We start from the raw sequence: 16649 nt of genomic DNA on the forward strand, positions 1-16649 counted from the left end.
GGTTGTTGTTTGTTTTGTAAAGAGAAAGTCTGTATATTTACCATAGTCGTCAGGACGGAGACAAGCTCCAAATGTGTGGTCCGGATGAACATTCATTGTTTCTGCAATGCTATCCAAGAAAACAAACCCTTTAGTTAAAATACCCACCACATGGCATCTCTGGAATTTAAAATATGTTTGCCATATGTTTTTAATAGCCCATATTTTCTCCTATAACCAAACTATGACGTTATCAAACAGACGGTCTCCAGAGACAGGGAAGAGAGAGGAAAATGTAACACAATAAGTTAAAATGAAATAAAGCTTCACACCAAGTTCTCCCTCCCTCTTCTCCAAATGCCTCTCCATCCCGGAGAACTCAGCACTTTCCTGCAACCACAGGCCCTGAGGAAGCTGACAGATAAACACACAAGGATGGCTTTCTTATTTAATAGATAGAAACAAATAGAACACAAGCCAACATTTGCCACAAGAGTACTTTTAAAATTCAATCTACAGACACTCGCAATTCGAAGTTAATCATTAACTTACGGATCAAAGACTCTTCCAAGTTTATGTTGAAACTTTTCTTTGAAATCATCAATTCTCTTGGATACAACCTTAGCTCCTCTTTTCCTACAAAATTAGAAAATTGTCAGTTATCTCCATCACCTAAAGTATTCTTGGCTGCCAAATATACATATGGTAAGGAAAATCTTAGTATACTTCGGGCCATCAGGAAAATAAATCCAGTTTCAAAATAAATCATATGCTAAAAAGAAAGCTCTATGCTCATTCTTCTATCATTCTACTAGTGGCCCGGTGTACGAATTTGTGCACATTGAAAGGAAATTAATTAGAAGAAATATTTTAATATTGCTATTCGCCCTTTTTCTATAATAGAAGTGTCAACCAAATTCGATCGACAATGACAGATCAAAGCACATGCGTGCGATTGGCTCCAGCAAGAGCTTTATATGTATCACACATGTGGGAGTCAACTTAGCCTTTTATAGTATAGAATAAACTTGCTTAATTAGACCTGCTTTCTGATTTAGCTAAACTTTTTCCAGCCCAGTGAAGCACCCCAACTTCTCTTTCAGGTAATTGTCAGCAACACAGCAGTAAATATCAACACGAAGCAGATTATTATTGTAGATCATGCAGGAAGAACAAAGGGTAAAATATTTAACTGCAGCAGTGTTTGACTATATTCTGCGCAGTGAGAAAACCTGAAGTCATTTTCAAGGTCCACCATTTCTTACTTCTTTTCAAGTTTCTAAGCTTTCTAAATCTCCATTTTCCAGCTAATGAAAAGAAAACAGGATTCCACTGAGTCTCCTATCTACCTACTCCAGGACTTCTGTGAGGATCAAATGAGATGAGGCATGAGAAAATGCTTCACAGACATTTGGTTAAAGTGTGAAATGTTTCCACCTGGGCTGAAGAAATTGCAAAGAGGCTAGTCACTAGAAAGAGGAAGCCAGGCGTTGCTACGTGACATCATTACCCGGACAGTCGGACACTTAGCATGTTAGCCTTTTATATATAGAGATTATAAAGGTAAGTTAATAATACAATCTAAAATTTTTTTAAATATATTTCTTTATTGATTTCAGAGAGGAAGGGAGAAGGAGAGACAGATAGAAACATCAATGATGAGAGAGAATCATCAATCGGCTGCCTCCCGCACACCCCCCACTGGGGATCGAGCCTGCAACCCAGGCATGCGCCCCTGGCTGGAATCGAACCTGGGACCCTTCAGGCCGACACTCTATCCACTGAGCCAAGCCGGCTAGGGCACAATCTGAAATTTTAATGAAAGAATAAGAAAGCAGACTTCAATTTGTTTTCAATGAACAAAACCAAGGTGTTTAACTTTTAAAATTGCTAAAAGAAAATTAAGCATTAAATAAATAAATAATATAAACAGTTAACTCACATCTAGTAAGTAAAATATAGAGAAATTATAATACTATCTAGTATTGAAAGAACGTAAAGTAAAAACAACAAAGTACTACTTTTAACATAGTACACTAGCATATATATATATATAGAGAGAGAGAGAGAGAGAGAGAAAGAGAGAGAGAGAGAAAGAAAGACAGAGTGAGACAGAGATAGAGAAAGAAAATATTCAACATTGGCAAAGTGAATGGTAAAACTCTTGCAGATTCCTAGTGCAAATTGCTATAATCCTTTTGGAAATAATTTGGTAATATGATTCAAAAAGCATAAAAACGTTCATTCTCTTTTTTTAATCTACCTCTGGGAACCAATCATAAGAAGATAATCCACATAACAATTAAAAATGTAGAGAAGTTATATTTATAAAAATGTTTGTAGCCTCATTGACTATAATGTAAAAAGAATCTAAATATTCGATCATCAAGGGTGATTATATTATGTCATATTAAAAAGAATATTGCATGCAATTTAAATGTTGGTTATTAAGAATACACAGCAATATAAAATTATTTGATGTTAAGTGAAAAAGAATAAAGAATGAGGTAGCACTCTGATCAAACTTATGCAAAAAACTACACAGGAAGCCACACTAGAAAAAAATACATTAAAAATAATAATGGCTGAATTAAAGTGACAAAAATATGGGTGATTTTATTTTGCCAATTTTCTGTAATATAATTTTGTTACTTCATTGTGATTAAATGAATAAGCTTTCTTTTGAGAACTGTAAAATTATAACACTACTATTCATTAACATTAGAATTAATAAATCCTCTATTGTTTTGCTCAAGACTGAAAACAATGAATATAAAATTCTTAAATTTCATTTTCTTTTAAAACTATTTCCTGTGCTATAGAAATATCAAGCTGAATAAATTTCTGGAGAAGAGCGACACTCTGTGGAGAAACAAAAGATGAAATATAAAGTAATTCACTTCTTATTTCTTCATTTACTTTCCATTAGTTCAAAAAGAAGGGAAAACAAATGCAGGTAACAGTCAGAATAAATCAATGGAAGTTTAAAGGCCATAATTTGAAATAAATAAAGTTGCCAATCTAAAAACCAGCTCCAAAAGACATAATTAGGAACATGAAAGAATGATAAGAGTTAGTATATAAATCACAGAGTCTACTCTCTCCAGTCTAATAGTGCCTGGATTATGTTTCTGGGAGAATCAGAAAGTATCTGTGAGAAGCCATTTAAGTCAGAATATCAATAATTGTAACATTATTACACAACCTCACAGCATTCATTGATCAACTCAGAATAAAGTCCTTTGCATGCCAGTAAGATTTTTTCATACACACACACATATACATACACTTACTATTTGAAGATTCTAACTGATTCTTCAAACCAAAAGTCATAAACAAAATACAGATAGAGGTAGTTTTACAGAGGAAATATATCCCTTAAAAGTTAAGAGTAAACCAAATTTATGTTAAAATAGTACATATAGTCCAGCCGGTATGGCTCAGTGGTTGAGCGCCAACCTATGAACCAGGAGGTCACGGTTTGATGCCTGGGTTGTGGGTTCAATTCCCCAGTAGGGTGTGCAGGAGGCAGCTGATCAATGATTGTCTCTCATCATTGATGTTTCTATCTCTCTCTCTCTCTCTCTCCCTTCCTCTCTGAAATCAATAAAAATATATATTTTTAAAAAATAGTACATATAAAATTCAGATGTCTTAAAATGTAAACAAACATGCTTAATTCCAAGTTTATACTAGAAATCACATTGAAAAGTAGTGAGTTCTTTTTAAAAATCCAATCAATTGAAGGAATAAATGCTCTATTATTTTAGCAATAATTTTCCAATTACGTTTCAAAATACAAAAATTATGATCAAATAAAACATTGTTCTATAAACAATGTTTCCTCTTGGATAGAGACAAGTTGGAGATAAATGTACCCTGCTTATTGCCTGCTTTTATAAATTCAGTTATTTTGTATTGAGATGTAATTAACATATAACATTGCCCTAGGTTTTTTTAAAATATATTTTTATTGATTTCAAAGAGGACAGGAGAGGGAGAGAGAGAGAAACATCAATGATGAGAGAGAATCATTGATCGGCTGCCTCCTGCATGCCCCACACTGGGGACAAGCCCGCAACCTGAGCATGTGCCCTTGACCAAAATCGAACCCGGAACCCTTCAGTCCGCAGGCCGACACTCTATCCACTGAGCCAAACCAGCTAGGGCTTGCCCTAGTTTTTGGAGTACTCAGTGTATTTACCTATGACTATCCCAAATCATTAATAAATATGTCCTTATTAATGACCCTTAGGACATTCTTAAGAACTACATTGTTGCCGAAACCGGTTTGGCTCAGTGGATAGAGGGTCAGCCTTTGGACTCAAGGGTCCCGGGTTCGATTCCGGTCAAGGGCATGTACCTGGGTTGCGGGCACATCCCCAGCAGGAGATGTGCAGGAGGCAGCTGATCGATGTTTCTCTCTCATCGATGTTTCTAACTCTCTATCTCTCTCCCTTCCTCTCTGTAAAAAATCAATAAAATATATTTAAAAAAAAAACTACATTGTTGTTAATGTGTTTATTTAATGTATTTTAAAAATTGATAGGTTTCTACTTCTAAGCTTTCATAACTGAATAAATCATATTTGTCATCTCCCTTTAATTATCAATTTTTGTTATACTTCCTTATAAGTATCTAAAGTCCTTAAATATTTCAATAATTTCTTCATGTTTTCCTTTATGTATGGTTTAACCACTTAAATAATGATAAATTAATGAATATTTGTCATATAAACTTTTCTCCTATACCCAAAAGAAAACTATTCCATAAGAGTTTACTATAATATTGTAAGAATTTATTTAGTGTTTGTATTTTACCATTATTGTTTTTGAATAATTCAAGTATCAAAAACTCATATAACTAAGAAGTGGAAAAGGAATGGAACTCATTATTTCAGATCTGTTATCATAGAATCAAGGGCAAATAAATCTGGTATAGTCACACTGCCTGTGTTTCATTCCTAACCCTAGTACTTCTTAGCTACATGATCTTAGGCAAATGATATAATTTTTTATATCTCAGTTTCTTCATCTGTAAAATGGGAAAAAATTAAAATTATAGTACACCTACCCCATGGAGTTGTTGGTAGGATTAATTTAACAATATATAAAATACTTAGCACTTTGCCTCTGTAACTGGGAGGGGGTGTTACCACCGTGAACAGAGGGGCAACTGAGTGAGGCAGGTTGGGTCACAAGTTGTGGGAATGCAACTTTGTGTCCACACTGGAGCCTGGAAACTTGTAGGTTCAGTCTGTCCTTTAAAGAGGGCAGAAGGCAAAATGAATCCACTCCCACTGCTGATATATAGAAGTGCAGGCCCAGTATATTAGTTTCCTGTGGTTGCTATAAAAAAGGTAATACCACAAATCGTGGCTTAAAACAACAAATGTATCCTCTCAAGAGTTCCAAAGGCTTCAAAAATCTAAAATCAAGGTGTCAGTAAGACCACATTCCTTCCAAAGGTTCTAGGGGAGAATCTATTCATTGCTTCTTCCAACACCGGAGGCTGCTGGCATTCTTTGGCCTTCGCTGGCTTCAGGCCACATCACTCCAATCTCCTCCTCCATGTTCACTTCACCTTCTCCTCTGTGTGCCTTCTCTTCAGTCTCAAATCTCCCTCTGCCTTTCCTTATATAAGGACACTTGTCATTGGATTCAGGGCCCATCCACATAATCCAAAATGATCTCTTCATCTCAAGAGTCTTAATCTAATTACATTTACAAAGACCCTTTTCCCACATAAGGTAACATTCAGAGGTTCTGGGAATTGTCTGGACATACCTTTTCAACCTACTAAACCAGTATTTCCTATCTTCTGATAATTTTTTTTATTGTCTCTGCTTTTTATTTTTTTAATTAAAAATTTATTATTGAAAATATTGCATATGTCCCCTTTCAATCTTCTGATATTTTAAGCATAGTAGAAAATATGGATTTTTATGAGTAATCTCCCACTATTTAAGTGTTAGTTTAGATATAAAGCTTAACACGGGTTATGAAAAACTAAAAATGCTTATTTTCATTTTCTAGGGAAGTAGTCATATAGAATGAAGGCATAAAAAAATCACAGTTTACAAGAATAAGTCAGATGCTCAGGTGCTCAAATAACTATTTTTTAAGATATATTTTTATTGATTTCAGAGAGGAAGGGAGAGGGAGAGAGATAGAAACATCAATGATGAGAGAGAATCATTGATCAGCTGCCTCCTGCTTGCTCCCCACTGGTGACCAAACCTGAAACCTGGGCATGTGCCCTGACCAGGAATCTAACCATGACCTCCTGGTTCTTAGGTCAATATTCAACCACTGAGCCACACCAGTTGGGCCCAAATAACTATTAAACAAAGATGAATGATAAAGGACTGGTCAATTATATGTGACATGGTTATCTTTGTAGAGATTTGAAAACCCATTATCTTTAAGAAACATCAACAGAGTTGATCCCATAGATCAAAAACATTCATACATGTCTTTATATTTGCTTGTAAAATCACCAAGTAATTTTAGAGTGATATATACTTACACACACACACACACACACACACACACACACACACACACATTACACACACACAAATTATCATGATTATCTATGGGGGATCTGGTCAGTTTGGAAGATACATCACTATATCTTTTCTATTAATTTTATGTCTGAAACATATCATTGTATTACCTCTTCAAAAAATAAATCAGCCCTAGCTCAGTTGATTAGCGAGTTGTCCTGATACGACAAGGTTTCAGGTTCTATCCCCAGTCAGGGCACATACAAGAAGCAACCAATGAATGAATAAGTGGAACAACAAATCAATCTCTCTCTCTCTCTCTCTCTCAAATCAATAAATAAGAAAATTTAAATAAAAATAAACTTTTCTTTAAGTCCATAGGTCATATATCTAACACTTGTCCCAGGATACAATATAATTAAACTTACATTTGTAATTCATGGAGCCAATATAAACTTTTTGCCATGGTTCGTCCATCATTAAAATGTGGTGTTGCGGCCCCGTACAGGTTAAACCTATGGAAAGTTGATGGGTTATACTTTCGGTTCTTTGCTTCTCCTGTGAAAAGAAAGGGGAGACTTCTGACTTCTGCAATACAAATAACCTTATCTTGAAGGAAGCACATTATGTTCTCATTGACATTGAAAATGAGAGTGGAACAAAGAATGAAACTGTAACAGTGCAGAGACCTGCACATATTTGGCAACAGATGACAGAAGAGTTCTCCCATGTGAAGTAGGAGACTGGTGGACAAGAGTTCCTTGTGTTAATATTTGGAAAGCAGGCAGGCACATGATGAAAAATGCAGACCCAATTAACATTACAGGAATCCTGAAGATTGGGGAGGTTGGGCAATGCTCTGGGGTCCCAGGAGTCCTTCCCATTATGCTAAGATCAGAGAGGTTGGTGTTCTGTACTTGCTTTCACTGAGATTTAGTGACATGAGAACACTGAAACCCTCACAGTTCACTAAAATCATTTATCTCATATTAGAAACATTCAAAGGGTGATTGGGAGCAGAGAACACAACAGGGAGGTCTTTATACTGAAGATCTAATACTGTGGTTTTTTCTTTTCAAGTCAAAATGTAGCATTAGTTTCTATTTCTAGATTAGAAAGTAAGACTGAAACTAGAGATTAGCTCAAAGGTTAAGATATAATGGAGAGAAGATATTCAGACTCACTAGTAACCCAAATAATGTAAAGAAAAACAACCATGTGAAATTATAATTGGTCTCTCAGTTAAGTAACAATAAAGAAGATTGGCCCTAGACACCCAACCCAGGCACACCCCCTCCACGCACACCCGCCCCACGTAAAAAAAAGAAGAAGAAAAAGAAGATTGGCCCTAACCAGTTTGGCTCAGTAGATAGAGCGTTGGCCCAGTTTGATTCCGGTCAAGGACATGTACCTTGGTTGCAGGCTCCTCCCGGGTCCTCCTGGTCGGGGACTCCTGCAGGAGGCAACCAATCAATGTGTTTCTCTCACATCGATATTTCTCTCTGTTTTCCCCTCTCTCTTCCTCTCTCTCTAAAAATCAATGGGAAAATATCCTTGGGTGAGTATTTAAAAAAAGAAGAAGACTGGCAAACTCACTATATGGGAAGATGTGGGGAAGTGAAAATTCTCATATTCTGTGGGTGTGAGGGCAAATTGGGGAAGCTATCAGGAGAACAGTTAGGCTTTAAGAGTGAAATTTCAGATGCTCAGAAATATAGGAATGTATCCTAAGGAAATAGATCATAGTCACAAAGATATATAAGCAATATTTTTAATATTGAAAAATATAATATTGAAATGCACATGAAAAGATAACCAAGATTTCATACAATGGGAGAGAAAGCAAATAGGAAAAACATATATACAGAGCAAAATACACACATATACTCATATATGAATGAGCAAATACAGCTATGAGAGTATCATTTGTGCAAGATTGGGAACTGTGGGAGATTTTCATTGTACTTTGTATTTCTCTATAGCTTGCAATTTATAAAAGAAATACCTATTACTTCAGTAATGATTTAAATTAAATGTATTTAAAAGAAGTTGTAGATGTATACCTATTGAATAGTGTCCTTGACATATTAAGTTAAAAAAAATGTTTAATGTATATAGCAGGTTCCCCAAAAGCATTGAGAATAAGATCACATTTAACTAAAGATAGCTCAATGAACAGTGGATTAGAAAGATGTTTAATATAAAAACTGTAGTCATCTCTGGTTGAATGAGATTTCAAGGTTACATTTACTTTTTCATCATTTTTTATATTTAAATTATGCACAATATTATGTATTTATAATAAAAATGTAAATAATTTCATTATGAAAAAATCAAGGACAATATTTAAAAGACTGGATTTCATGACTTTTCAAGATGCTAATGAAACATCTGTAAAAATCAGTAAATGAAGTTAAGTTCTTCAAACTATATTTTTTAATCTACATTTACCTCCAATTGCTAAATGCATCTAATAAGATATCTCATTGTAGGCTGTCTATATACATTCAAACAGTTCTTTTTAAAACAACTATAAGGCATTAGATTAGATTGTGTGAGAGATGCTAAACTTTTTCCAAAAAGTAAATAAAATATTTTCGCAAGAAAGGAAGGGAGGGAAGGAGGAAAAAAGGAAGAGAGAACTAGAGGGAGGAAAGGAAGAAAGGGAGGGAGAGAGTCAGAAAGTAGAGGGGGTGGAGATAGAGAGAGAAGTTGAGGTTGTGAGGAGGAACATGGTGACCAAGCGGGTGACAGGAGTGGCTGTCTGAACGGCAAGGTAGAGACAATCTCAAGACTGGGATCCTGTTAGAGAGTGTAGGAACCAGCAGAGATTGGTCATGAAAGAAGAGAATGGCAGATTCCAGACAGTGGAAAATGAGCATAGGATACAAGTCCCAGCTATGAAGAAAGTTTAGAAGGAAGACCATCGACTGGGAGTAAGATGGTGGAGGAGAAAAAGTAAAGAAATAAAGGAAGAGCAAGGGAGAGAGGTGCCTTGAGCTGCAATCAAGGGAGAGTCTTGCTTCTAGCTAATGGAAGTTGAGTTCATGAATCATTCACAATTCAGCAGCTTTCTCAGGACATATATCCGAGTCTAATTCTCAACCCTCTATCATATCATGATTCTACTTAACATCAACACATTAACAATTAAGTTGTGTTTTATAGCATTATAAACACCTAATGCCGTTCAGCTACACTGTAGAATAATTCCAGTAATAGGGTTACTATTAATCAAAATGACTTAATACTAATACCTATTGAGCTTTTACCATATTCCAGGCACTATGCTAAGTCTTTTGCAAGCACTCACTTAATCCTTACATTATTATTATCCCCATTTAAGAGACTAGAATAGATGTTAATAGGACAATTAAAATACCCAAGGTCTAAAAGATGAGCTAGAATTTGAACTGGATATATCTTATTCAGAAGTTGTTCACTTAACCAATACCCAACCAATATTCCTCATATAAAGCTAAGCACTTAGAATAATCCTGACATTTAAAAAAGAACAGTATTTTAGAATTCGGAGAGACCAAGATGGCGGCATAGGTAAACACCGCAGACTGCTGCCGCAAACAACCACTTCAAAAATACAACTAAAAGACGGAACGGACATCACCCAGAACCGCAGGAAGGCTGGCTGAGGAGAACAAAATAACACTATCTAGCATTTAATCTCTCTTACCTGTCTTTTCATTTTAATGATACATACGTTTCTACATTTTATATACAAAATGTTTAAGGGTATGTGGTCCCAGCTATGGGGATTTATGACGTTATTTTTTTAAATGTTATTATTTATTGATCACCCATGAGATGCCAGGCACTTAACTTTATGCACATTATCTCTTTTATTCCTCTTCACAAATCTGAGAGTCCCATATTGTCAGGCCTATTTTATACTGAAGGACACTTACCCACATAATAATCGTTGTGAGAAACAACATATAGGTCATGCCCTTCCTCTCCTTCTTTAAATACTTCATGATAGGGTTTCGGTGGATTCACCACATCTCGAGCAGATATATCTAAAGAAAGAATTAATCACATCAGTTTTAAGATATTTTAAAAATCTATTTATAGCCCTAGCTGGTTTGACTCAGTGGATAGAGTGTCGGCCTGGGGACTGAAGGGTCCCGGGTTTGATTTCGGTCAAGGGCACATGCTCTGGGTGTGGGCTCGATCCCCAGTAGGGGATGTCAAGAGGCAACCAATCAATGATTCTCTCTCATCATTGATGTTTCTATCTCTCCCTCTCCCTTCCTCTCTGAAATCAATATATATATATATTTTCATTCTATTTATATTTAAATTAAGTAGAACAAATGACAAACAAGGTAAGCTGAATGCATAAGCCACATGGCTACCCTAGAAGAACACAAAGCCAATAGAAATGAAGATTTATCAAGATAGATGGGACATAGTCCAGATGTCACTTTCTAGGAACCCTCATTTGACCTGGCTCGCTCCCTTGAAGTCTGAAGAATATCAAAACTCTGTACCAGTTAACCATTTAGGTTGTCCTGAGCCATATTCCAAGCCCAGTTAAATTCCCAATTCTGAGACTCTAGACAATTTTGATTTTAGTTTGCTCCAGACTTCTCATGATGATCTAAGCAAATTTGAATCACAAATCAGTTTCAAAAACCCTGATGCCCTGTGGGGGAGCCTTGGTGCAAATTCTGGCAGCTGTAGACTGGAACATACACCCTGAGTCTGTTTAGATTTGAATATCCATCTTCAAAGTAGCCAAAAGTACCAGGGAAATCACTGGAATCAGAAAGAAATTCTTCTTCTTACTGATCCCAAACCTAGAGCTATAACTTGTTTGTTTAGTAGCTGTTTTCTTAGGAGTGGTGGCCCACAATAGTGAATTATTTTGTTTTCATTATTTTACATAATGATTTTAAAATATAATTCCACTTACAATTTTACTCTTTCAACTTAACAACATAGATTACTAATAATAATATATACTAATATATTATAATACGTAGAGGCCCGGTGCATGAAATTTGTGCACTGGGGGGTGGGGGGCTCCCTCTGCCTGACCTATGCCCTCTCGCAGTCTGGGACCCCTCGCTCCTTACCACCCGCCTGCAGCGGAGGCGGGAGAGGCTCCTGCCACCACCTCCCCCTGTGGGAGCGCACTGACCACCAGGGGGCAGCTCCTGTGTTGAGCGTCTGCCCCGGTGGTGGTCAGTGCACGTCATAGCGACTGGTCGGTCCAGCAGTCATTCAGCTGTTTGGTCAATTTGCATATTAGGGTTTTATTATATAGGATTAATATATAGTTATAATAAATACATCTGTTATGTATTAAGTAAATATATAACCACTGATATATTTGTCATACAATTAATATTAATATATAATTAATGATATAATAATTATAAAATATAAATCTATTTATAATTTCACTCTTCCCTTTCAACCTAACCACGTTTTCTTTCTTTTGGACTTTCTGCCAGAACTGAGGTCTGTAAACAAACTGTTAAGAATACCTAGCCAGGTGTGGCTCAGTGGATACAGCATCAGCCTGCGGACCAAAGGGTCCGGGGTTCGATTCTGGTCAAGGGCATGTACCTTGATTGCAGGCTCCTCCCCGGCCAGGGCCTGGGTCAGGGCGCATGCAGGAGACAACCAATAGATGTGCTTCTCTCACATTGATATTTCTCTCTGTCTTTCCCTCGCTCTTCCACTCTCCCTAAAAATCAATGGGAAAATATGCTCGGGTGAGGATTAACAACAACAACAAAAAAAGAACACCAGAAGGTGGTCATACTCAGAATAATACTGTAAAGCAGTACTTCTTTCTACTAGATGAACCACTATAGTTATTAACACACACATACACATTTTGGAACATGATATGTTTAAGTGAGGTACACCTAGGCAGTACTTTCCTTATTAAATGAGCTAGTCCTAGACAGCACTTACAATATCATTACTGTAATACTGTAATGCCATGCCTACATAAACACAATTTTTAATTCTATTAAAAAGAAAAAAAGATATTTTATCTGTTCTAAAATACATTTTCCATATTTCAAATTTTAACTTAAGATCCGATACAATAAAATACAACTGCATATTTTGCATTCTAAGAAAGAGGCATAATTTATATCCAGGGTGGATGTTACTATGTTAAGGAAAATAATCTGATGGACTTTTTGGTGGAAAAAAGTCCTGGAGCAGAACCTTAATGGGTGCAGAAAGACAAAGAGAACTGAATTTCTCTGCAGGACAAAGATGGAATTTGAGGTCTCCTGTAAAAACTCTGGAGACAGGGTAGAAACCTGAAAAAGACAGAAGATAAATGTGAGAAACGTGTAAAGAAAGGTGCCTGACAACATGGCAGGAAGCTGGGGCTTCAGAATAATGGCCTGTGATCAATTCAATTATACATTGTCGTTTGTTGAAAGATGTGCTCCACTCCCTCTCAAAATGAGAAGACAAGTCTGCTCTATACACTGCCTATGTTTGTTAATATGTGGTAGACACTGAGGATCTGCATGTGCAGAAGGAGGTGTCAGCGTTTACCAAACTTATTTGTTGCTTGACCTACTTTATGGAAGAGTTTCATAAAGAGGTAAAGCGTATGAACACATCAGGGGCATTAGTGAAGAAGAAAAAAAACAGCCACAAATGGATGTCCAGGGAGAAGGGATTGCAACCTACACTGCTGGTCCCAATGCCAACTTTCCTGTCTTTTTTTTTTATAATTATTTATTGGGGGAGAGAGAGAGAGAGAGAGAGAGAGAGAGAGAGAGAGAGATTGACTTGTTGTTTCACTTATTTATGCATTCATTGATTGCTTCTTTCTTCTTGTATGTGCCCTGACTGGGGATCGAACCTGCAACCTTGGTCCTTGGCACATGGGGATGACACTCTAACCAACTGAGATACTCAGCCAGGGCTCTCTTTCCTGTCTTTATATCATATCTACTATGCTCACCGAATCTCCATTTCAAAACCTGAACTTTTACTGCCTGGCACACATAAACTCTAAGGATTCTGGGTCTAAGAGTAGCTTTGTTGCTATGATCCCATCTCTCATTCTTTAGTCATCAGTGGCACCACCACCACCAACAAACACCATACCAATGGAATATTTAATTCAATTTTCTGAGAATTTTTTTTGCCACCCCTCCTATCCCTTATTTTATTTACTACCTCTGATGACTGTTGTTCCAAATGTCGTATTGAGTACATCCAGGCCTTTAGGTAATCCTGGTGATTGATCATGAGATTTTCCTAATGGTGCTCGTTGATTACTAAAATATATTGATTCCTTTTTATCTTTAATTTTCTGTTGAAATGTTGTAATAGGCTGTGGGTTTATCAATACATTTGCCTAAAGAAATCATACAAAGCACAGATGTAAGAACAAAAGAAGCAAAAATCTAAAAGCTGACACTCTAATCCATAGCTAGAGAGAAGAAAATATGATTGTAGAAAAATAACTCCTCATCACTGCTTTGCTCACCTTCAAAGGAACTGTAACCATTAGGACTATGAAGCTTAAACATGTCTAAACATGAACTTTCAAAGGGGTTAAAAGGTTTCAATGGGGTTAAAAGACTTATGAGAGGAGCTCCCAGGTTACTTGACTCCAATATTCCAGAAAAATGGAAATGCCAAACAAAAGAAACACATGAATTCAACAAATGTTTTTTTTCTGAATCTAGATTGTCCATGCAATGAATGGACATCTCCACTCACTCAATATATATACTGGTAAGCACTTTGTAGTACCTCTAGGCAAGAATCACCCAGCCTTTGTTGTTCCCTACAAAGCCTGACAGCATTTCTTATTACTGTCAGAATATGGAGTGCACCTTGGCTTTTAATATCTGAGGGGAGGATATCAAGTTTGTAGCTTTAATCATTAATTTTTCCACATTCTTTTGGCTGCTATTTCTTGGATTCCCCCCACCCCACCCCCCAAAAAAAAACTATTAGAAAAAGTTCATTTAGAAAGTCACAGAGGTAGAAGTGAGCCATAGAAGAAATGGGCTCAGAGAATAAGAGGCAAAAGAAGAACCCTTGGAGCTTAGGAGAGAGAAAGGTAAAGGTAATGCACCTGGGGGGAAGAAGAAGGAAAGGGGAAAGACACGAGAGTCGCCAGTTTTGGGGGTTTATTTTTCCAGTGCTCAAGATGTAGGGTGGAAAGGAGAGTGGAACTGATGATTTCATTAATACCTCATTTGTGAATTTTCATCTTGGTAAGTCAGTAGTAATATACAGGGAAAAAAGAAAAAGAAGTTACCGGTAGTGAAACTTTAGTTCTTATTCCATGTGTCAAATACTGTGCAATTTTAGGATCATTTGCTCTGCCATAAAATACTCTTTCAGCTCCAGCAGGTGGATATCTGAAGTTGAAAAATTTTTTTGTCTCAGGTGGAGTAATTGGCTACAAACAGTGAGACAAGAAAATAGAATTATCAAGTACAGTTTTTAAAATATTAGGACTGATCTGTATCAGAGATTTTCAACCAGTGTGCTACAAGTACTTTTAAAACATGCAATACCTGACTATTTAGTCAGGGGCACTGACCTCTTTTCCCTTAGATTGTCAAATAAAAAAATGACAACAGCCAACACAACGATAGCCATCTGGTATGACTGAATCAAACTTATACCTATTTTTTTTTCAGGTCGGCAAAAAATATATTTTTTTGGTGTGCCACAGAATTTTAGTTATTAGTTTATGTGTGCCATTGTTATCGAACCCAGAAAAGCTGTTATCAGACAGCCCCTTGAGTCAGAGGAAGACGGCTGTCCCCTCCTCAGTTTTTATCAATCTCGTAGGAAAGATTTCAAACAACTGACAGTGGACAAGTGGTATTGTAGCATTGAATGTATTGAGGAAGCAAAGCAAGCAAATTTATTAAGAAAGCAAGGCAAGCAAATTTATAAAAAATATACTTGGCATAAAGCACAAGTGAGCACCCAGCTAATATGAGTGTCCTGCCTGGTAGAGGTTTAGGGTTTTATACTTCTCTGTCTACAGGTTTCAAGGTTCCACTGCTGGATATCTTGGGCGCAGACTAGATTACTTTGCTGTGGCTTTCCCAGAATTTATGAGAACATCTGGCAATTTTATGTTGGAAAATCCCAAGACTGCTGACTTCCTTGTTCAGCGAGTGAGATAAAATTCTCTCTTCTCTCCTTCCCCGTTTCCCCCTCCTGCCTTAGCAGTTCCAAGGTGATTGAAGCTATGTATTCTCTTATTAGGGAGGAGAGGTATGAATCATTTGTTCTCAAGTGTCCTTGGTTGGGGAAGATAAGCTCTTGTTGCAAGCTGCCCCTGCAAGCTGCCCAAACTGCTTGGCCTTGTTTAATTTTCTTGTCTCAGTTTCTCTATTCCACTTGTCCTGGCTTACTGGCTGTCTCACCATGAGATGAAAAAGGTTGAAAACTGCTGATCTATACCAATCAATGAACACCCTTCATTGCATGCGTATAGTAAGCACATGGGGACCTACAGCTCCAAATAATAAAATGTCCTGAGATTTGTTTTTTAATGGGAAATAAACAATTTATTTTAAAAGTTACATTTAGAGAACAATCAGGAACTATCCAGGTTAGAAAGCGTACCATAAATATTTCCTTTTAAAATAAATGGAATCCCCTCTGTAGCTTTTTATAAAGCTGGAAATCATAGAACTGGAATTTTCACTTCCTTGGATAAAATCTATAGAAGCCCTTAAAATACAATAGAGAGTCCAAATCTAAATCCAATACATTAAGTTTAAACAACTTGCACAAGGAATGTTGAAAGTTGTCTATCTTCTAAAGTTCACATTCAAGGTAAAAATATAAACACAAATGCATATTAAAAATGCTCACCCTTGGAAGTTTTTCAGTCAAGCAGGTTGCAACTCTGTGTCCAATTGGAATAACTTTCCCTGCCTAAAAACAAACCAAAAAAAAGCCTCATAGTTGATCATTGTGGAGGAAATGGAGGGTGAGAGATGGGAGGGTGGAGGGGCTTGGGGGTAAAATTTCAAAAAATGAAATTTATTTCAAAATTACCTATGCTTCTAATGCTACAAAAGTTACTTTCAGCTACTTAACACAATTGAGGAAAAAAGTAAGAACAAATTGCAAATCTAAAGCAATCTTGATATATAATATAAACATTAAATTC

The 16649-nt window shown here is 36.5% G+C and overlaps 1 protein-coding gene across 2 annotated transcripts in view; it reads right to left on the reverse strand.

The window, feature by feature from the left end:
• EFHB (EF-hand domain family, member B) overlaps nucleotides 1-16649 on the reverse strand; it is a 42730-nt gene that overhangs the window by 17705 nt on the left and 8376 nt on the right. For both annotated transcript variants that reach the window (XM_014537576.1, XM_014537577.1), the window contains exons 2-8: nucleotides 16349-16411; nucleotides 14766-14909; nucleotides 13670-13850; nucleotides 10411-10521; nucleotides 6916-7045; nucleotides 532-615; nucleotides 42-109 (exon numbers count right to left, since the gene is read on the reverse strand). In XM_014537576.1, coding sequence (XP_014393062.1) covers nucleotides 42-109; nucleotides 532-615; nucleotides 6916-7045; nucleotides 10411-10521; nucleotides 13670-13850; nucleotides 14766-14909; nucleotides 16349-16411 — 781 coding nt within the window. The remainder of the gene's footprint in view (nucleotides 1-41; nucleotides 110-531; nucleotides 616-6915; nucleotides 7046-10410; nucleotides 10522-13669; nucleotides 13851-14765; nucleotides 14910-16348; nucleotides 16412-16649) is intronic.

This window comes from Myotis brandtii, unplaced genomic scaffold, assembly GCF_000412655.1.
Source record: "Myotis brandtii unplaced genomic scaffold, ASM41265v1 scaffold18, whole genome shotgun sequence".
NCBI lineage: Eukaryota > Metazoa > Chordata > Mammalia > Chiroptera > Vespertilionidae > Myotis > Myotis brandtii.